At 45.9% G+C, this 21,673-nt stretch overlaps 3 protein-coding genes across 4 annotated transcripts; all 3 read left to right on the forward strand.

The window, feature by feature from the left end:
- LOC8057600 (WD repeat-containing protein 44) lies at positions 1,126-5,056 on the forward strand. 2 transcript variants are annotated; one of them, XM_002446904.2, is made up of 8 exons: positions 1,126-1,354; positions 1,827-2,877; positions 2,979-3,069; positions 3,165-3,322; positions 3,415-3,466; positions 3,584-3,663; positions 3,773-3,866; positions 3,960-5,056. In XM_002446904.2, exons 2-8 carry the CDS (start codon positions 1,852-1,854, stop codon positions 4,544-4,546), a joined length of 2,088 nt encoding a protein of 695 aa, XP_002446949.1. In that variant the 5' UTR covers positions 1,126-1,354; positions 1,827-1,851; the 3' UTR covers positions 4,547-5,056. The 2 variants fall into 2 exon arrangements, with proteins under 2 accessions (XP_002446949.1, XP_021317934.1); XM_021462259.1 differs by having other exon boundaries at positions 1,127-1,354; positions 1,567-2,877.
- LOC110436155 (3-hexulose-6-phosphate isomerase) lies at positions 16,187-17,261 on the forward strand. The gene has a single exon (XM_021462443.1). The coding sequence runs from the start codon at positions 16,469-16,471 to the stop codon at positions 17,108-17,110; it is 642 nt and encodes a 213-aa protein (XP_021318118.1). The 5' UTR covers positions 16,187-16,468; the 3' UTR covers positions 17,111-17,261.
- On the forward strand, positions 17,344-18,796 carry LOC8056614 (heat stress transcription factor B-2a). The gene is made up of 2 exons (XM_002446905.2): positions 17,344-17,841; positions 17,918-18,796. Exons 1-2 carry the CDS (start codon positions 17,635-17,637, stop codon positions 18,629-18,631), a joined length of 921 nt encoding a protein of 306 aa, XP_002446950.1. The 5' UTR covers positions 17,344-17,634; the 3' UTR covers positions 18,632-18,796.

Consider the following 21,673-nt stretch of genomic DNA (forward strand, 5'->3'; position numbering starts at 1 on the left):
GCAGGGTAGAGTACTGTACTGTTGCTGTTACCATTTACTGCCACAAGTGACTCCTCGTGGCAAGCCACGCATCTGCTACTGCTATGGCTACCTCAGCGCATCAGCAGCAAAGCAAGGAAAAGATCTCTTTCTCTGCAGACCGTCGCATCAGGCAACGATTACACGAGCAGGTCGGGGTGCTGCAGCGGCGACGCACCCGGTTGCAGTAGGCCTAAGGGTGCGTAGACCCAGGCCTAGACCTTACACGATTTATTACTGCTACACAAAACGACCACCCAAAGTGAGAAAAAAGAAAGAAAACGAAAAAAAAAGGAAAAATATATCAAATGAAAGAAGAACAAATGAGAGAGAAAAAAAGAAATATAAAGTGTGCATTAGCACTGGACCAGCGGCGGAAACGTTGAGAGAGGTGCCAAGTGTCATCACTGGGAGAAATGAACAGCAAGGAAAGGAAAAGAGGCAAATCTACGACATCTCTGCTGATTTCATTTTCACTGGTAGTCGATAAGTGCACGATATTTCTATGTGATTGAAACGATTTTTTTTTCAAGTGCTAAAAGGATTGAGAATTGAAATAGGAGTCGTTAGAGTATAATTTTTTTTCAATCTGACCAAAAAATTAAGACTGGAAGTGAGTTTTTGAAAATGCTCGCTATATATGGAACAACCACTCACCCAAAGAGAAAGGAAAAGAAAGAAAAATAAAAATATATAGCGAGAAAAAAAGAACAAAGGAAAAAGAAAAAGAAAGTGTGCATCAGCATTGGACCAGTGGTGGAAACGTCTGGACAGAGGAGGGGAGAGAGGTGTCATCAGAGGGAGAAATGAATCAGCAAGGAAAGAGAAAGAGGGAAATCTGCGACATCTCTGCTGATTTCATTTTCACGAGATCCATTTCTTAGAGAAGAAGAATAAAATACAGAGAGGGAATTGCGCAAAATTTTACTCGTTCTTGGCTCTGGCAGCAGTGCATTACCAGAATTAAATTAGAGAAATTATAATACAGATTTTTATTTTTGCGTCTTCCAAATCTGGAGATGGTGATGGGGGCCGGACGGGGACCCCAGCCCCGGCCAGCTCCGCCTCCACGTCCGTCGCAATAAATCGCCCGTCGTCTCCAATTCCCCTCTCCTTTCTCCTCGCCCGCGTCGGCTCGAATCCAATCCCTCCAATAATACGCACCGCCACCACCCCATTTGCGCCATGCTGCCGCGGCCGGCGACCACGAGTCAAGAACACGCGCGGCATCCCTGAGCCACCACACCAGGCTAGCAAAAACGATTCCTTTCTCTCTCGGATCCCAGCCGCTCCCCAAGCGTGCGCGCGATTTCTCTCCTTGCCTCGCCTCGCCCAGGTGAGCTTCCCCTGCCATCAGTTTGTTCCTTTTCTAATCCCTCATTATTCCCCTCTACCATCATCAATCTACTGTTTCGAGATATGTGTTGGTGAATTCCGCGAGTCTTGAGAGAGGAAGGGGATTAAAAAAAAACTGAAATTTTGTCAGCGTTTCTTGGCCTAGCTGCCCGCTTTAATAATGGCCGCGCGGTTGGTTGGATGGATTGGCAGGCCAGATGCATTGCTCAGGAGCGCTTGGGCCGTGCGAGCTGCGGGATTTGGGAGATGCGTGCAGTTGAATGCGTGGGATTTGCCGCGATTTCTTTATGCTAATCGCCCTCCCCTCCCGACCCGTGCTCCCCCCGCGTCCGCTCCTCCCTTTCTCGTCCCCAGTTGCCGCCGAGCCAATTCAGCGCCGCTTTACTGTTATATAAGCGCGCCTCCGCACCGGACCAGGGCTCTGAGATGTGTTTATCTTTCTCTCCTTGCAGCGCCGTGCTCTTGTGCTGAAGATCCATGGAGGGGTGCCAACTGCTAGTAGGCTGTAGGATTGAGATGGAGGAGGAAGCGTTCTTTGACTCGCGAGAGGAGCTCACGGCGTCGCCGGCGCCCAGCCCGGGCCCTGCATTGCCGTGGTCGGGAAGCCTCGACAGTGTGTGCCAGAGGAGGGAGCGGTTCATGAGAAGCATGGGCCTAGAGTGCTGCCCGGCTCCCCCGCAGGCCGATGCCGTGGCCACCGTGGGCGATGTCGAGAAGGAGGAGGTTGTGCCGGAATTTGGGAGGTTGTGGTCGCAGTCGGATGAGAATGACTGCTCCATGTCGAGTTGGTCCACGGAGGAGACGGGGAGCTCCGTGGATGGTGTCTCGGATGACAATTCTGTCAGTGGATCCAGCCGGGATGATGCTAGCAGCAAGGTGAGCAGGAGTTTCAGTTCGTTGTCCTTCATCCAGAGGCTCATGAGCCGCAGTGGTAAGCTCTCTGGTGTGCCCAAGGCGATTGAGAGGAGAAGAAACGGATGGCTTCGGAGGCTGGGCTTGAGGGCTGGTATCCTCGATCATGGAGCTGATGAAGCTAGCACCAGCTCCTCAGAGAGTGAGCAAAACAGGGGTGGAAGGTACGAAAGGGTCAAGGTCCGCTGCTACAGGAAGTGGTCGAAAGAATTGTCAGCAGTTTATCAAGGCCAAGTGATCAAGGGCCATGATGGGGCCATCCTGACTATGAAGTTTAGTCCGGATGGGCAGTTTCTTGCAAGTGGAGGCGAAGATGGAGTTGTTAGGGTCTGGGCTGTCACACAGTCTGAGGACTGCAAAATTCCCGTGGATGATCCTTCTTGTGTTTACCTCAAAGCTCATCGCCAGAGTGGCTTGGCTCCTGTTGTTGCTGACAATGAGAAGAAATGCAAAGTCAAGGGCGTGAAGCAATCTGCAGATTCTGCTTGTGTTGTGATTCCAACAATGGTGTTCCAGATCTCAGAGGAACCATTGCATGAGTTCTGTGGCCACTCTGGTGATGTACTGTGTCTGTCGTGGTCTGACAACAAGGTCAGTCCAATGAAATGTGCTTTCTCCCTCATTTGTAAAGTTTGATTGCATTTTTTTCTTTGTCCATTCCTTTCTGATAATTGAAATTTTCTACCTCGCAGCATCTACTGTCAGCATCAACAGACAAAACTGTTCGCTTGTGGGAAATAGGATCTGCAAACTGCATCACTGTTTTTCCACACAGCAACTTTGGTAGGCATATAGTCTCTTAATTGCTGGCTCAAAAGTTTTCAACTATGCTTCTGAATTTGACCTCAGCATTTCGCTATGAAAATTTACTTTTGCAGTGACTTGTGTCCAGTTCAATCCAACCAATGAGAATCGATTCATCAGTGGATCAATAGATGGCAAAATCCGTGTATGGGATATTCCCAGATGTAGTGTCATTGATTGGGTGGATATTAGAGACATAATAACAGCGGTTTGCTATCGACCTGATGGAAAGGTATCAGCATGCATTCTGAAGTGTTTTTTTTGGCTAACTTGTTATTTCAGTAGTTTGTGCGATTAATCTTCTTTTTCTTTTACATCTTGCAGGGAGCAGTGGTTGGAACCATTACTGGAAATTGTCGGTTTTATGATGCATCAGGTAAAAGAAAAAAAAGTTACATCTCTACTAGCTTTTCAGTGCCATCTGAGCATATCTCTGCTTTTACTTGAATGATATTTCATATATGCTGACTATAACTACATCTTGATGGATCAGATAATCTGCTGAGGCTTGAGACACAAATTGCACTCAGTGGCAAGAAGAAGTCTTCTCTTAAAAGAATCACTGCTTTTGAGGTAAATATCTTCACGAGAAGGAAGGCTTTTATTGCATAGATTACTTCATCAGTCATTTTTCGTTATGATGCTCCTATGTTCTGACTCTTTGTTTTATTTTTCATGTCAGTTCTCCCCAAGCAACCCAAGTAAATTAATGGTTACCTCTGCTGACTCGAAGATCAAAATTCTTGATGGAACCGTTGTGACTCAGAATTATAGTGGTACAGTTCACATCTTAGCCTTCATTCTTATTGATCTAAGCAATCATTACAATTTTATGTATTATGAACTCATCATTTTATTCATTCAATCAGGACTCCGAACTGGCTCTTGCCAGTCATTGGCAACATTCACTCCTGATGGGCAGCATATAGTTTCTGCTAGCGAAGACTCCAATATTTATGTATGGAACCATGAAAACCAAGATGAGCCTTCACTGAAACATGCAAAAACCATATGGTCCTCAGAGCGCTTCCACTCCAACAATGCAGCCATCGCAATACCATGGAATGGCCAAAAACCCAGAAACCCTGTCTCTTTGGCCTCTCAAATTTTGTCACCGCAAGGAGATAACTTCTGGTGCATGAGTAAGGCTGTGAAGTGCAGTTCAAGTCGCAGTGAAGATTCTGCTATTAATAGTTTTGTGTCAAGATTTGCTCCTGGTATTTTCAATTTGAATCAGGAGTTCTCCTCTGAGTCCACTTGCAGAAGTTCAGCAACCTGGCCAGAGGAAATTCTGCCTTCTCGTTCAATTCGTGCAATTTTGGATGAGTCACAGTACAAGTTCCTAAGGAACTGTTTCCAGACCACACCAAACTCCTGGGGTCAAGTGATAGTTACTGCAGGATGGGACGGCAAGATTAGGTCGTTCCAGAATTATGGCTTACCAGCGCATCAGTGATCAGCTCGAGCATTTGCTGAAACTACACGGCAGTTTTGGCGCCTCACATGGCCTGAAGAGAGGTACCCAAGCACCCAGCTATGCTGGTCCAGCGTGTGGTTTCTTGGTACAAGACATCACATGCTCAGTGCTCCTGCTGAATTGTACATGGACCAGTGTTGTACATAATCAACCTGGTGGTCCTGCGAGATCTCCGCCATCAGTGGTTGTTCATGGCAGGACCCGTAGATTGTACCTTTTGTAGAAAATTTTTAGTGTAGATCAGATTTCTTCCTTTGCCCCTTATCAATTGCTCATTGATATATACAACAGAAATGTTAGTCTCAGATGAGTGTAAGTTCCCCTCCCACTGTATTACGGGAGCCCAAGCGGGAACCACCAGATATATATGTTGCAGTCAACTATACAAAATTCGTTCATTTTTTAAAAACTTTGTGCCCTGTTGTTCTGCTCGTTCTTGATCTATACTTTGTCGAATTTCAGATACAGGTGACTGGTTCTCTTGTTTGACATCATAAGCAGTTTGCTGTGGACCCAGTGAAGCCCTATAGAGGTTATTATTGTACCTCTTATTATGGGGCCTTAGGTTGTTGATGATCTTTGATTGGTTTGCCATGTGAGCATCTCACAAATGTACCGATCCTGATCCTGAATCCGTTAATGATTTGAGCTCTGAGACCTAGCATTATCTGATGAATGTGCTATTATCTGTTTCCAAGATATTTTCCCCGTGCACTTGATCTATTCTTCGTTTTCTCTGCGAATCTGTTATCAGCGATTTTATCCTTCTAAATATTTTATTGTCAATCTTGAGCTACTATGTGGGATAAGATATCCAGATATTTTGGTCGGTTTATGGAACAAGAACCCCATTTGCTGCTAGCACATTACTGTACATTTCTCTGGAGGTTGAGTTCCCTGCTATTCTGAGGCTGGCAAGGCTCTCAATGCATGTGGCATGGCTCCCATTCGTCAGGACGTCAATGGATTCAACTCACTAAAAACATCAGAGATGCATTTGTCTACTACATAGATGCCACAATTGGATCGAGGCAAGGCGATCATTGATTGCCTCTAAAATATGTAACAACTCGGCCAAGTTGGTGATCCTGATTTTGTCAAACATTAGATTACTCATCAGTCTGCATGATTGACTATTGTAAGTCCAATGCAAGGTAGACATGGATTTTCATCTTTCCTGCTTCTGGGTACTGAAGGTGTCAGTGGTGACGCCATGCTGACATCTGACACTGCAATGATTTTGTACCATTGTGGGTACAGCAAATCCGGTGGAGACTCTTCTGGCGAGAATGAGGCCTTGTTTAGTTCTACCAAAAAAAATTTTGGTTTCGGGATTGTACTATTTTTATTTTTATTTGACAAATATTGTCCAATCATGGAGTAACTAGACTTAAAAGATTTATCTTGCGTAATTAGTTTTTATTTTCGTCTATATTTAGTGCTTCATGCATGTGCCGCAAGATTTGATATGACGGAAAATCTTGAAAATTTTTTGGTTTTTGGGGTGAACTAAACAAGGCCTGAGGGCGTGTAAAGTTCCATAGTTCGATCACGAGGCCTTGTTTAGTTCCGAAAAGATTTCGTATTTCGGTAGTGTAGCATTTTCGTTTGTTTGTGTCAAATATTGTCTAATTATAGACTAACTAGGATTAAAAGATTCGTCTCGCGATTTACAGGCAAACTATGTAATTAGTTTTTGTTTTCGTCTATATATACAGCTTCATGCATGTGCCGTAAGATTCGATATAACGGAAATCTTGAAAATTTTTTGGTTTTGGGGTTGAACTAAACAAGGCCTGAAATTGGTTTGTGCAGCTGAACATGGTAAGGCCTGAATATTCTGACCACGAAAAAAACTATGAACTAAAAAAAAATGTTATCGAGCTACAATTTCCATTTGCTGCCATAGTTGGACCAGACCACTATTGAGCAATTGTAGTCAACAGCGGCTAACTTAAAGTTGAGTAATAGAGAATTTGTCAGGTTTCAGCCTTGCTTCAGCTTCAAACTTTGCATGCCTTATCCGTTTCAAAAAAAAAACTTTGCATGCCTCTGGTTATTAGGTCATCACTGACCTCCTTCAGTGACCCTCTGCTTAGGTCATACCTACTGTACAATTTTTTTAACTGCCAGGGTTGCCACTATGCTTGCAGTTCACCGCGGTCCACGGTCCTATAATTCGGGCTTGTTTAGTTTTTCTGAGTGAAATTTCTTTTAGCACTATAGCAATTTCTTTGTATTTGATAATTATTATTCAATTATAGACTAACTAGGCTCAAAAGATTAATCTCATAAATTAAAACAAACTATATAATTTGTTATTTTTTATATACATTTAATACTTCATACATATGTTATAAGATTTGATATCATAAAAAATCTTAAAAAATTCTTGGATTTCACATATAAACAAGAAAAACAAGAGAGGTCCTGCGCTAAAATGGAAAATCTGTCCTGCAAAGGCATAACACGTTGGAAAAGCTGAGAAAGCCTCCGCTGCGGATTCAGAAACCTATACTGAAACCACGAGTCTATTTAGTTGGTGAATTTTTTTTATTTTGGTTACTACAACACTTTTGTTTATATTTTATAATTGTTATCTAATTATAAAAATTACAGATAATTTATGTAATTAGTTTTTTTAATCTATATTTAATGTTTTGAGAGCTCTAATGTTTTATTCGTATCGTAAGATTTAATATGATGAAAAAATTTAAAAAATTTTCAGAAACTAAACAGGCAGTAAAGGCAGGGAACAGTACGAAGGAATTTCCAAATTTTTACCACGATCTGCGGTGCGCAGCGGGCAGCGCGGCGCAGACCTGCAGGCCTGCAGCACAGGCACAGCAGAGTACTACTGTGAACATTCTGGCCAGGCTCGAATCATTGCGCTGGTCTCCAACTGATCAACTCCCTAATCCCTAGGCATAATTGCGTCGGTTTGCAGCTCATCACGTCGTTTTTGCATTCGCAGCACCCACCGCATCCCGATCCGTGCATGCACAGAGATTAACAAAAATAAAATAAACACAAACATCCGTGCGGTCTTCAACAGTTGCATCCAGATTCCGTCTACTACGTCCTCCGTGACCTCATCGCCGCGGCCTTCCCCGTTCCCCAGCGCGTGCCTGCCAAGCAAGTGGCCACGGCCGGCACGTCGGCACCACCCGCCAGCCACATTGCCGCCTGCACCTGCAGCACGGCGAATGGCAAATCCGAGGTGTGCCATGCCGTGCCACTGCCGCACGAAGATTGCCGGCCCCCGTGCACGGTAAGCACAGTGCCTGTGGTTGGCTGTGGTGGCACAGTGCAATCAAGGCACCACCAATTTACATGCGGCAATACGTTTTTGCAGAGCAGTAGTGCTCCGGATCCGAGCTAGCGCTGCTTGTTTGGAGGCGTTTCAGCAGAGAGAGCTGCAGTGCAGCGTCGTCTGGATTTGTCCGTGGGGGATGGGCATCAGAGCATCAGCCATGTTGTCATATGGCAACTGTCTTGTGCTGTAGCAGGAGTGGGAGACATGCAGGTACAGCATCCACCACTGCGGGTTCAGAGCGGTGGACACGGGACGAGCCACACACAGTCGCCTCGCCGCTCATGCATGCGCGATGCGATCTCGGACTGGTGGGGGTACGGTGGTGGAAAAACATGGAATTATCAGGCGAGCTACGGGGACAGCTCACTGGCGCACGACGCGGAATGATTCGTTGGTTTTCTCTGGTCATTGGACCCCAAGACCGCTCGTCCTGCTCCTGTACCCGCCAAAGGAAGCAGTGCCTGCCGAGGCAGTTTAGGCAAAGGTCATAGAAAAAGCAGCATCTGTGCTATGCTTGGACATCCAGGAGCAGAAAATATTCGTTCGGAAAAGAAAAAAAAAACTGTGCCTTCGTGAATGTATTCGCAAAATGCATTGTTTGGTGTCAAGGTTTCACGTGATGGAGGGTGACTAGTTTGCTGCACGACCTGAGGCGGCACAACGGCAATGCATCCTCGATCATCATCTACCGGAACTGGAAGACTGTTTGGTGCAAGCGATGATTGCGTTTCGGGTTCGGCGCAGAGAGAATAATGCGTCGACTGTTGGTCAAGGAAGATACCCGGCCGGCCATCTCAATTCTAAACTCCAGAGTCCAGACCACCATTTACTATAAGCAAGAAGTGGAAGCATTGTGATTTGTGAACATGCCAGATTCTGCAAATCTTCATTAGGTGTTAGACTGATTGACCGAATGGTCGTTGGAGATGCATTTTGCGTCCAATCATCCTTATTGTTTATGCACACAAGCAACTGACCAATTGTTTAGTTCACTCCAAAATGCCAAATTATATATAGTGGTCAGCAGAAGAGAACTTCTTGCTAGCTCGCTAGCTTCAAGTCCATGTCCAGACCAACGTTGCTTGATCACAACTGCTTGGTCGTTTTCAGTTGCATCCTGCTGGGTCCTCAAATTCGCCCGCAAGCGTGTAAAATCGGACAGCGCATGTCAGAGCGGGACGCTGATGAACTGTCGACAGGTTTCAGAAACGCCAGACGTAAAACACTGTGCATGAGCGTTCAGCTCTGCCCGCATGCCGGTGCCTCTTGTCTTGTGCAACCCTGTCCCTTCTGACGGCGGCAGGATGGAAGCCAATTGTGATCGTGAGCACGCAACGTAACGTGCAGGATCGCATGTGCAATCGGTTATTCTACTGCCGCCCCCTGCATCACCCTCGAGGTTTGGAGGCCCAACGGGAAACCGGCCGGTCTCTCTTCCTCTCTACTACATATACACGCTCACTGCTGCCCTCACCGCTCACAAGTCACAACCATCACACGCCATGTAGAAATCAGAGGAATAGATACGGCCGGCGTGCATGCAAATATATATATATGGCTGCATTAACAAACATCGCTGCTGCTGCTGCTGCTAAATCAGCGGGCCAAATGCACTGCTCCCTTGATTACGACTCCTCTCTCTGCGACACCATGCATGGCTACCACGAGTCCACGACCTTCTAGATGATCACACTTCGTTTGCAGCCGCAACCAACCGTTCCATCATGTTTTGTTTATCTCCGCCGGCTGCGCGCGACGGACATGCGCTTAGTTTAATTACGCGGCGCAACCTTCGCGTAAATCTGGCTCGCTCGCACGGGGGGTGTTGCCAATTGTGTGTGTGTGGTCCGTGACATGTATCGAAAATCATCAAACGGCACTGCGCCCCCCTCGGACTCGGAGGTTAAGGCACCAGATAATGGTGACATGGTGTGGGTGTGCTGCTGTAGCGGCGTTGGGAGACAGCAGGATGCCGAAGCAGGGATCCAGCAGCCCGCGGCACCGGCGCAGCCGCTCGTGGCTGGAGCCTTTTGGTTTTGGATCTGCCGGTCCCTTCCCTGCCCCGTCTCGGCGGCCGCGTCGGGTCGGGGGCGTACCGGCTCCGATCGAGTTTTTATGCCCATGGGCATGGGCCTCTCTCGTCTCGACGGGACCAGACAGCTAATCCGATCGGGTCGGGCGGCAGCGGCATCCAGTTGCGCTGCGCGTGCGTGCACTCGTGGCCCGTCGTGTACAATGAGCGCTCATGGGCCAGAGGGGAGCCTGCCCTCGCGTTGGACGCCGTGCGATCCGCTGCGGGAGGACCGGAGAGGAGCGCGCGGTGCGTGCGAGCTGCGAGGACAGGTGGTGTGACACGTTCCGGTTGGTGGATTTGCAGGCGCGGAAACAAAGGCAGACACACAGCTCATTTCTGCACAATGCGTAGTAGTATTGCGTAGTAGAATGATTGGTTATAGTTTCTGTGGGCCGCTTGGGGCTCCTCTTTCTGCGTCCCAGGACGCAAACAGTGATGAGGCAAAGGCCAGTGATATGCAAACATTTAGCATATCTCTGCTTTTGCCAACGTAGTACAGTGATAAATAAAGAAAGAAAATAAAGGATAGAGCAGCATGCATGCGTGTTTCTTCAAAGCAGTGCATTTTACTTGCGTCGTTATTAAAGAAAGTAGCATGGTTATTACTACATTACATGTGGAAACACCGAAATTTCAGTTGAGCGAATAGCTGCATACGCAACTGCAGATGTGTGCAGTGCATAATCCTCTCGTCTTCTAGAAGGTTTGCCTGGCACAAGCGATTCCATTTCTGTGCGGATAGCTAGCATACCAGAGATAGCATTTGAGTGGTCTTTTCGAAGCAAGAAATGCCATTGTGCGATGCCCAGACTCGATTTGTTCAACCGCTCTTCACGTGCTGTTAAAGACTGGTTGGAGTTGGAGATGCCATGTTAGGGTCAATCCCAGTATTATATTGTTGCACACAAGCCTCTCCGTGACTCCGACTACGATCATTGGGACTTGGAACTGAACAACTAGTGCAGGTCAACACAGGCTAAGGCCCTGTTTAGTTCCCAAAATTTTTCACGATTCCCCGTCACATCGAATCTTGCGGTACATGCATGAAGCATTAAATATAGACGAAAACAAAAACTAATTACGCAGTTTACCTGTAAATCATGAGACGAATCTTTTGATCCTAGTTAGTCTATGATTAGATAATATTTACCACAAACAAACGAAAGTGGTACAGTAGCGAAATCCAAAATTTTTCTCAAACTAAACAAGGCCTAAAACGAAGAACCAGTCAACTTGTGTACTCGTAGATTCCTTCAAGGCAGGTTCATCTCCTGTGTGTTGGACCCTGCTGAGCTTGAGCTGATTGTCAGACGCTAACTGTTTATTGTTGTCTCTGACGCCCATACGATACGGGTTACTACGTACGGCTGTATTAAAAAAAAAAGATCAGCAACCTTGTCAGAGACAGGAATCTGACGAACTGAACCATTGCTACAATCACGAGACTGCCAAAAATTCAGGAATGAATATTCACTACCAATCGCCCACAGAAAATTAAAAGCTGAATGATCGACAATAATGTGACAGGCTGACAGCAGGAGCGTTCAGCTCGGCCATAGCCATTTGTTTAAGCGTGTCCCTTGAGGCAGCGGCCGAATCATTGTGCTAGGCTCACGCATAATTGGACATGCTGGCCTTTAACAACTCCGGGTTAGCACCTTAGCAGCAAGATCGCGATCTGTTACGAGCTTTTTTTAATATGGCCTCCCATGGCTTTGTTTTTGAGCCTAACCCACTCCACCATGACCTCATCGCTCGCCGGCCATCGCATCGCAAGTTCACAAAACCGGGGGTGGGTGCACGCACGCACGCACGCATTGTGACATTTGTTAATATATACATACAAAACACTTTCCGTTTTCTGCACTGCACACAGACACCAGACACCACACGCACACCGTGGCATTGGCTTCGAAAGCGGCGACCGCGGCCTCCTAGATTCAGTGCACGGCTCCAGCTCCGGCATGCATGGCGCCACCGTGCCGCGCGTTCCGACTGCCCGCCCCGTGCCGTGTTGTTTAATCAGGCGCGATCTTCGCGTGGATCCCGTCGCGGATCCTGCTGAGCCGTGGCTAGAGGACAGCATGAGATGAGGGCACCATCGATCGGGCCAAGCGCACGAGTTGGTCTTGGTCCGGTGGGGGAGCCGGGCGCACGCTGTAGCGGCGAGGGGAGACAGGGGTGGCGCGGCCGGCCAGATCCAGCGGGGCGGGGGCGGGGGCGGGGGCGGGCCAGATCCAGTCGTGGCCGTGGAACGTTGGATCTGCCATTTCGGGAGGAGTACGTGGTGATGGTGGTGGTGGCGGCCAGGCACCACTGGCCGGCGGTCCCGTCACCGGCGAGGGGTCCGGTCCGGTACGGTAGGATCTGGGCAGGGCAGCCCAGTTTCTAGTCCCTGCTGCGTTTGCTGCCCATGGGCCTCCATAGGACGCGACACGATGGCCCATGGCTGACATTTCGGACAGCTCATTTTGGGGCGCCGAATTGTGTGTGCCGTCGTGCGTGCGGAGTTTGAGATGTCAGACGTGGGCACAGGGCTAGTGAATTGTGGCGGGGCTCGTGTACGATGATGATAGTGGTGGTGGTCGATGGAATTGAAACACTCATGGGCCCTGACGCCCTGGCACGATCAGAATTTCCTGCTCTGCTCCGGAGTAGTACGATGATAAAGAGTGTTGAGGTTTCAAACGGAGTATGCTTTTGTCGGGGGGAGAATCTGGGATTACACTTTAAACACCTGTCAAGCCAGATCATTCTTCATCTCGTGGCTTGTGTGCAAGTTATAGATAGAGTTAGCAAGAGGTGAGGGCAGTCTCTCAAAGTCTCTATTATGGAGGTAATTGGCTCTTTTTTAAGCACCACCTAGCTATAACATACTTGCTAATTGATATCTTATGATTGAGCAAATTACCTACATGGGCCATTGAGGATAATAATTCCAAAATGCTCTTTTTCCAAAAAAAAAATGACTTGCATGGTATACTTAAGCATAAATATCAGTTTGCCGCATGCTAGCTGCATCAAATGCTTTCTTTTCAATTTTTGTGCTGTCGCTACTCCGCCTCCTCCAATACAAGCTACTGTCTAGTTTTTTTTTTTCCATCTGACTACCCCCCCTTGCCCCTCCCTCCTCCCGTGCGATCGATGGCCTTGTCAGCGATGAGAAGGAGTATGAACCCTCTGTTCCAAAATTAGTAGCGATGTTATGATTCAGTTAAATAAATTTTGTTTCACAGGCTACCGAGTAAGATCGTTTTGTTGGATCTTATTTCTCACAAAGATCTTTTGTAAGGGTGGTTATTTATGCATCTAACACATGGGGTAGTCGGCCCTCCCATTTGCATTCGTGCCAAATGTGATGGTCGTGTAGTAGTGGTGTTGGATGGATGGTCCCTTGATCATCTTCATGACGAGGTAGTTCATGTTGTTTTGATGTGTCAAATGTGCTTCATGAAGTTCCCATCGAGTTGGAATTTGCAGTGTGTCCAAGGTTTCATTCATGTCGTTGTGTGCATGATTGGAGGATGATGTTTCGGCGATGGTTGTTGGCGTTGCTGAGCCGCAATGGATTGGAATAGGCAATCGTCGACGCCATGGCTTGCGGGTGAATAATAATGTTATTATATTATGGGCCTCTAGCTAGTGTATCTTTGTTTTTGACCTAAGGCCTGCATGTAGCCGGTTATGTAATTGTGTTTCAACTTAATAGAGTTCCTTCCCTTTGGCAAAACAGTTAGCATTGATAACTAAATTCTTTTCATGCTGCTATAAGTATAGGTTTCAAAGTTACTAAGTTTATTTCTGGGATGTGGAAATTGAATATCGCTAATAGGATTCATTTTTTTTCTTTGTCTACTAGGCAAGTACATATTTCTGACAAGGTTGCAGTCTGAATCTGCCTTCAGTTTTTTTCGAAGAAATTAATCTGCCTTGAGTAAAGAAGGAATTTAGACGGTATTTCATCTCTTTAGTCTGAACCCCAATGTGTGTCTCACACTTCCGTTGTTATTGTGTAGCCAAGCTGATTTGGTTTCGGATAAGGATGTGAATGGCCTTCTAAATGGATACCCACAGTTCTTCTCTAGTGTAATTTAATAAACTAAATAGATAATTTTTTTTTATTTTTTCATTTAATTCATTTAGTTACACTAGATAAAAACCATGGATACCCGTTTGGAACACCGTCCCCATTCTTAGTTGTGGACACCAGAGTTTTTCTCTAATATATATGTATAGCCATATAGGGTTAACTTTGCAAGTGTAACCAAACAAGATGTGGCGACCCATTCAAAATAAATAAATAAATAAATCCATTCCGTTTAAAAAAAACAAGATGTGGCGACGGGAGGATAAATTTTCTGAAATCTAAATCGGCCATTTGTTTGCAAATAATTTGTTAAAGAAATACAGAAATAAAAGTTTTTTTTTCTTTTTTGCTACTCGTCGAGCGAAGCCGAACTGCTACCGGCACCAATGGGCCCTGATCGGCTCCAGGCCTCCAGCCTACAGTATGGGCCCTTTATCCTAGATTGGGGCTGGTTTGGCCCAGGCTCAGACTATTACTGGCCTGTCACTACGGGGGTGTTTAGTTGAAGGGAGTGAAGTTTAATAAGTGTCATATTGGATATTATATGAGATGGTTTGTGGAGTTTTTGATACTAAAAATAAATAAATTACAGATTTCGTCAATAAGCCGCAAGACAAGTTTATTAAGCCTAATTAATCTACATTAGCACTTTTTACCATAGCAATTAGAGATTAATCTATCATTAACTATAGATTATTTAGGCTTAAAAATCATCTCAGAAATTAGTCCTACTATGTATTTTTAGTTTCATAAATAATCTATATTTAATATTTCATGCATGTGTCTATATTCAATATGATAAGGGCTAAAGTTTAGTTTGTGAACAAACGGGGCCACATGAGAGTACCAATGCAGTACTACCTCTGTCTAAAAAAAAGAAATCTACATGTTACGTGTCAGTTAAAATGGTTTACATTTGATCAAATTTCTAGTGAATTCACATTTATGACTCTAAACAAATTTATTATAAAAAAATATTTGGTAACTAATTTAATATTCATTTGATATCACAAATATTAAGATATTAATAAATCAAATTTAAGATATTAAAATATGACACTGTGCTAGAATTATATTCTTTATGGAAGATAGTACAGCGGAGTCTATAGGGCTATAGGCTAGCTCTGGTGCCCCCAACTGAATACAAAAGTGCTCCTCGAGTATGTGCAATGTTTTATCCTGGATCTGAACAGGGCTAATTAATCCCTCGCGAGAGGATGCTAGGCAACCGAGCCCATCCTCGAAAGTGCTTGTACTCGCGTGGTCTAGCCGCGTTCCGATTTCTAGTTAGCCGTCGGGCTGCTATGTCTCTGATGATCTATTTCTATTGTTAAAAAAAAAAACAATCTCTTTAGCATGCTGAGCTAATCGCGTCTGATCGCCAATGATAGCTAAGCCTATTTGCTTGGATTTATTTATCGAATATGTCAGTCTTTTATTAGTAATTTTTCCTCTTCTTAAAATAAATCAGCAAATTTAGTCATGGTTTTCAGACGAATAAGCTCGTAGTATGAGTAATAGTCCCATGATCATTTTATGCTAGTGAGAGTAGAGTCGATTATATAACACTAACTGACTAACATTCCCACCCTAGTGTACTATGGCCTTGTTTAGTTCACCCTAAAGTTTTCAAGATTCCCCGTCACATCGAATCTTACGGCACATGCATTAAACATTAAATATAAACGAATATAAAAACTAATTACACAGTTTAGCTGTAAATCATGAGACGAATCTTTTGATCCTAGTTAGTCTATGATTGGATAATATTTGTCACAAACAAACGAAAAGTGCTACAGTACCGAAAACTTTTCACTTTTCGAAACTAAACAAGACCATGGCGTATCATTGTAACTTTTATTATTTCTCGATATTAATATAAAGATACCTACATCATCATTCGCATATTTGAGAAAAAAAGGAAAAAAAAAACGATACATTTCAGCAGAGATCAACTGACACAAGTGTCGTACTGTCAGGCTGTCCCAACCTGACGGAGAGCCGTGCCGAGTGCTTACGGCCGGGCCACAAGGAAGAGGCTGAGTTGACCAAAGGTCATCCATGGTCTTGTCTAGATGCGAAAAAATTTTAGATTTTGCTACCGTAGCACTTTCGTTTGTTTATAATAATTATTGTCTAATCATAGATTAATTCAGTCAAACAGTGTTTGGCACTAAGTGGGTGTTTGACACTGCTCCACAAACTCCACTATGGAGCAGCTCCACAAAAAACGGGAGTTCGTGGAGTACCTCTTGAGGTGCTCTTACAACTTCACCTTTTTTCTCGAACTGAGTGCGTGGAGCTGAAACAGTTTGACTAAAAACATGGAGCGGAGCTGGGAAAACGGAACAAGGGCCAAGTTCCAATCCGCCACGACGACGAGAGATTCGGATAAGCCACAGCCCACAGGCGCGCGCGACAACAATGGCCGGCAGCGACACCGCCGCGGCCTCGGCGCAGGCGGACTCCGCCGCCGCCATCTGCGCTCAGATCGCCTCCGTCTTCTCCGCGCCCTCGTCGCCGCACCCGCCCGCGCGCTCCGTCCTGGTCTCGGAGCTCGAGGCCGCGTCCTCCCGGGGCGGCCGCGTGTTCGTGCACGGCGTCGGGCGGGAGGGCCTCATGATGCGCGCGCTCTGCATGCGCCTGGCGCACCTGGGCCTCCCCGCGCACTGCGTCGGCGACGTCACAGCGCCGCCCGCGGGCGCCGGAGACCTCCTCGTGGCCTCGGCGGGGCCCGGCGCGTTCTCCACCGTGGACGCCATCTGCGGCGTGGCGCGCGGCGCCGGCGCGCGCGTCCTGCTGCTCACGGCGCGCCCCGACGGGGACTTCCCGCGGCGCCAGGCCGACGTTGTGGCGCACCTCCCCGCGCAGACCATGGCGGACGACGAGGTGGGGCCGGGGGAGACGGAGACGGAGAGGTCGCCGCCGGCGCGGGCGAAGCTGCCGATGGGCAGCCTGTACGAGGGAGCTATGTTCGTGCTGTTCGAGATGGTGGTGCTGGAGCTCGCGCGCGTCTTGGGCCAGAGCTCGGCCCAGATGAGGGCCCGCCACACAAACTTGGAGTAGTGTTGAGCAACTACAGAGCGTCACTGCCAAATGATGGTAGATAGCCTTTCAGCGGTTTATAAGACGTTATAAGTACGTTGTAAAATTGATACTCCTACATAATGTTTGCGTTATTTATGTAATGGATATCGACATTTAACTGGATTTGATATGAGGAGGCTGCATTACTTATTTTAAAATTTTGGTTGTGGCGGCCTAAAATTTTCTGCGAGAATTTTGAAAAGAAAATATATACATCCAAAAAGAAAGTGTCCATCTGGGCTTTGTACAAGTGTAGCTCATAGAAACCCTTCCAGCCCATCAATCCAAACGGCCACTCTCTAGAAACGGCACACGTGTCCGGTGGCGCAAAGGGAAAGCCGGGAACCTTCTAGAACCCGCTGGATGCTTCTCTCACCTAGGTCCAACCTAATCTCATCCCCAAATCCACCATTCTAGATGCGTCTTCCTCTGTCTGTTTCTCTCCTCACACCTTCCTTTCCTCTCCTCTGCAGCGCACACGCCACACCGCACTCTCTTGCCTGATGGCGTCGCCGGCGGCGGGCACTCCGCCGTTCCTGACGAAGACGTACGCCATGGTCGAGGACCCGACCACGGACGAGACGATCTCCTGGAACGACACCGGCACGGCGTTCGTGGTGTGGCGCCCCGCCGAGTTCGCACGCGACCTCCTCCCCAAGCACTTCAAGCACAGCAACTTCTCCTCGTTCGTCCGCCAGCTCAACACCTACGTGAGTACCCGAGTCGTCCTCGCCCATTCCGCTCCTCTTCTTCTGCCTAATCGTCCGTTCCGTTCACTTTGTGCAGGGATTCAAGAAGGTAGTGGCGGACAGATGGGAGTTCGCCAACGACGGCTTCCGGAGAGGCGAGAAGCACCTTCTCGGCGGGATACAGAGGCGGAAGGGGACCGGCGCCGTGGCGGCGGTACCGACGCCGGGCATACCGACGGGGATACCGATCTCGTCCCCGCCCACGAGCTCCGGCGGGGAGCCGGCGGTCTCGTCGTCGCCGCCGCGTGGCTCGACGGCTGGAGTGAGCGGCGCGGTGGCCGAGCTGGAGGAGGAGAACGCGCGGCTGCGGCGCGAGAATGCGAGGCTGGCGCGGGAGCTGGCCCGCGCGCGGCGCCTCTGCGACGGCGTGCGCCACCTCGTGGCGCGGTACGACCAAGGCAGAGGCGGGGATGAGGATCTGGCGGACGGCGACGAAGGGCACGGCGGCGGTGGGGAACGCCCCAGCGGCCCGGGAGTGAAGCCAATGCTGTTCGGCGTCCCAATCGGGGCCAAGCGGCTACGCGGCGCGGATGGAGATGGAGACGATGTTGATGACGGCGAGGACGGGGCCGCCGAGGAAAATGGCGAGGGCAACGACGAGGAACAAGACGAGGACGAGGAGAGGCACGCGGCGCGGGAGCGGGGGGTTAAGGCGGCCAGGAGGAACGAGACGTCGGATCTGGATGTGCTGACGCTGTCCGTGCGGGCGGCCGCGGCGGCGAGGACGGGTGGAGGGTCACGTGACCGCTAAGAGCTACCCGCCCGCGCCGCTACGACTGAAATCACTGACACTCGTGTAGAGGACGGTAGTCTTGATTGTAGTATTGTATTGAGTGATGCTGCAGGCTTAAATTTAAACATCTTTGTACTGCTAATAGCCAGAAATCAAAATTCAGCCATGGTCTTGTTTTAGTTAGAGCTAGCAACACTTCCTATCAGAATATAGATTATCTATTCTATTTTTAGTAGAGTAGGAAACCTCCAAGGGACTACTCCCTCAATTCCATTAAAAATAATTTTTTATTTTTAATTATTATATTTGACCATTTGTTTTATTTAATTTTTATTTTGTAAATTACAAAACAAAAAAAAACAATATTTAAGTATTTCTAATGATAAAATAAGTTATAACAAAAGAGATAATATTTATGTAAAATTTTTAAATAAAACGAACGGTCAAACAAGATAACATGGAGTTCAAAACGTCACTTTTAATGAAATAGAGTGAGTATTTACTAGTCCATCTAAATTTGTGGCACCACAAATTTACTCTTAGAAATGTTCCTTTGTTTATGACACCCAACATGAATGATAGTGAGAGAGAGAGAATTTGTCCAATCATGGAGTAACTAGACTTAAAAGAATTATCTCACGATTTACACGCAAATTGTGTAATTAGTTTTTGTTTTCATCTATATTTAGTGCTCTATGCATGTGCCGCAAGATTCGTTGTGACGGAGAATCTTGAAATATTTTTGGTTTTTGGAGGTGAACTAAACAAAACCTAAATACTGGTTGAATCCATATATATGCTGATGTGTTTTTCTCTCACAGCATTTTAGCATAAGCATTAGCATCAACTAAATTTCAGCGAAACGTAAGCATGAAGTTACTAAGTTGTCAATTCTATAAACTGCATTAACTTGTCCTGATTCTGAATTGTGCAGAGACAGAACAAACTGAAACAATCTTGTGTTCTGCATGCTCTAGTTCTGTTGATAAATCATTCTATAGGCAGTTGAATTCGTCTAGAGCTTTGGAATTCTTCCCAAGTTGATGTAGAAAACAATGATGATGCTTATAAACTCGTTATATGTAATTGACTATTGATCCTCCTTGTGCTGCGGATACAAGAAAAAATCGAAGTCCAAGTCAAGTAATGGTTTGGACCTGGGTGGGCAGCTACTGGGCTTGGTTGTACATGGGATGGGCCGACCCTAGTCCAGATCCGAATTGAAATTAGTTTTAATTAATTATCAGAAGTGCAAAACAGTTTCAATTTGTCACCCTGGTTGTTTAAGGTCTGTTTGGCAGAGCTTCTCTCTAGCTCTGGCTTCTCTAGAGTAGCTCTACCAAATGTTTTTCTAGAAAAACCATTTTAAGTAAAAAACAGAGGAGCCCCTCGTAAGGAGTCGTGTCAAACACCCTCCAAGCAGTTGGTTGGCTTTGGCCTTGTTTAGTTCCAAAATTTTTGGCAAAATATGAATAGTACCAATTTCATTTGTATTTGACAAATATTGTCCAATCATGAACTAACTAGGCTCAAAAGATTCATCTCGTCAATTCCGACCAAACTGTGTAATTAGTTTTTATTTTCGTCTATATTTAATACTTCATGCATACCTCTAAAGATTCGATGTGACGAGGAATCTGAAAAATTTTGCAAAATTTTTTGGGAACTAAACAAGGCCTTTGTTTAGTTCACCCAAAAACCAAAAACTTTTTCAAGATTCTCAGTCACATCGAATTTTGCGGCACATGAAGCATTAAATATAGATAAAAATAAAAACTAATTACACAATTTGCCTGTAAATAGAGAGGCGAATCTTTTAAGCCTAGTTATTCTATAATTGGACAATGTTTGTGAAATAAAAATGAAAATGCTACAATATCAAAATCCAAAAAAAATCGGACCTAAACAAGGCCTAAGGAAATCCAACTCTTCGATGGTGCCATCTGAGTCCTGAGGCTTCAAGAGGTCTGTAGTTGCTGTAGTTATGGATGAAAGCGTTGTTCATTTGAGGCAAAAAAAAAAAAAAATCCCATGGACATGATACACAGGAAATGAAGACAGATTTTATGTTAGTGAAGGTGACTTGGTCAACTTTGCGTCGTGGGACACTGGGCTTATTAATTTTTTTTGTCTAACGCGTGGGCAGACTCTTAACTAGTCTGGAGTCACGAACCTGTTGCAGCAATCAAACACTTTTACAGATTCCTCAAATTAGGTGTTGCAGACTTGAACTATAAATGAACTATTGTAATACTGTAGGCCTTGTTTAGTTCACCCAAAAACCAAAAAATTTTCAAAATTCCCCGTCACATCAAATCTTTCGACACATGCATGCAGTATTAAATATAGACAAAAATAAAAACTAATTGCACAGTTTACCTGTAAATCGCGAGACGAATCTTTTGATCCTAGTTAGTCTATGATTGGACAATATTTACCACAAACAAACGAAAGTGCTACAATAGCAAAATCCAAAATCTTTTCGCATCTAAACAAGACCTAAGTCTTTGTGCTTTCTACTACGTATTCAGTTTAGTGGCTATGGATGATCTACAGCCGTGCTGTTTTTATAAATCATGTTTCATCTGTGTTTGTTTAGCTCAAGGTGTGGAAGCCACTTGAGCAAGTTTATGAAGAGACTTCCACTGTCAAGTATGCAAAGCTATACATCTTAAAGACTACTCATTGTGAATGAATTGAGCAGTATGTAAATTTATAAGATGGTTGAGAACGAGTGTGTTGGAGATGTTCTATAGGCTCAATATCATTGGGAATGAATTGAGGAGCCTAGAACACAAGATTGATGAAGAAGACTTCTCCACAAGTTCTTGAGATGTCTTCCAAAGATGTTCAAGATCATTGTCGCCATAATTTTGAGAGGATCCTTCTCACTCCCACACAAGTTTTGGGAGACATTATCACTCATGACACCTTTGATCATGAAGAATGAGTGATGAGGAAGAAGAGGAGAAGAAAAGTGTTGGGTTCGAGACAAAGTCTAGTAAGAGCAAGAAGCTGTAATCTCGCAACCAAGAAGAAAAGAATGCATTAAAAGCAGAC

Source organism: Sorghum bicolor, chromosome 6 (genome assembly GCF_000003195.3).
Source record: "Sorghum bicolor cultivar BTx623 chromosome 6, Sorghum_bicolor_NCBIv3, whole genome shotgun sequence".
Classification (NCBI taxonomy): domain Eukaryota; kingdom Viridiplantae; phylum Streptophyta; class Magnoliopsida; order Poales; family Poaceae; genus Sorghum; species Sorghum bicolor.

Excerpts from the sequence above, each read along its gene's own strand:
- LOC8057600 (XM_002446904.2), top strand. The coding sequence starts at position 1,852 with ATGGAGGGGTGCCAACTGCTAGTAGGCTGTAGGATTGAGATGGAGGAG. Across the intron at positions 3,467-3,583 it reads TCGGTTTTATGATGCATCAG|ATAATCTGCTGAGGCTTGAG; the intron begins GTAAAAGAAAAA and ends TTGATGGATCAG. Across the intron at positions 3,664-3,772 it reads AAAGAATCACTGCTTTTGAG|TTCTCCCCAAGCAACCCAAG; the intron begins GTAAATATCTTC and ends TTTTCATGTCAG.
- LOC8056614 (XM_002446905.2), top strand. The coding sequence starts at position 17,635 with ATGGCGTCGCCGGCGGCGGGCACTCCGCCGTTCCTGACGAAGACGTAC. Across the intron at positions 17,842-17,917 it reads TCCGCCAGCTCAACACCTAC|GGATTCAAGAAGGTAGTGGC; the intron begins GTGAGTACCCGA and ends CACTTTGTGCAG.
- LOC110436155 (XM_021462443.1), top strand. The coding sequence starts at position 16,469 with ATGGCCGGCAGCGACACCGCCGCGGCCTCGGCGCAGGCGGACTCCGCC.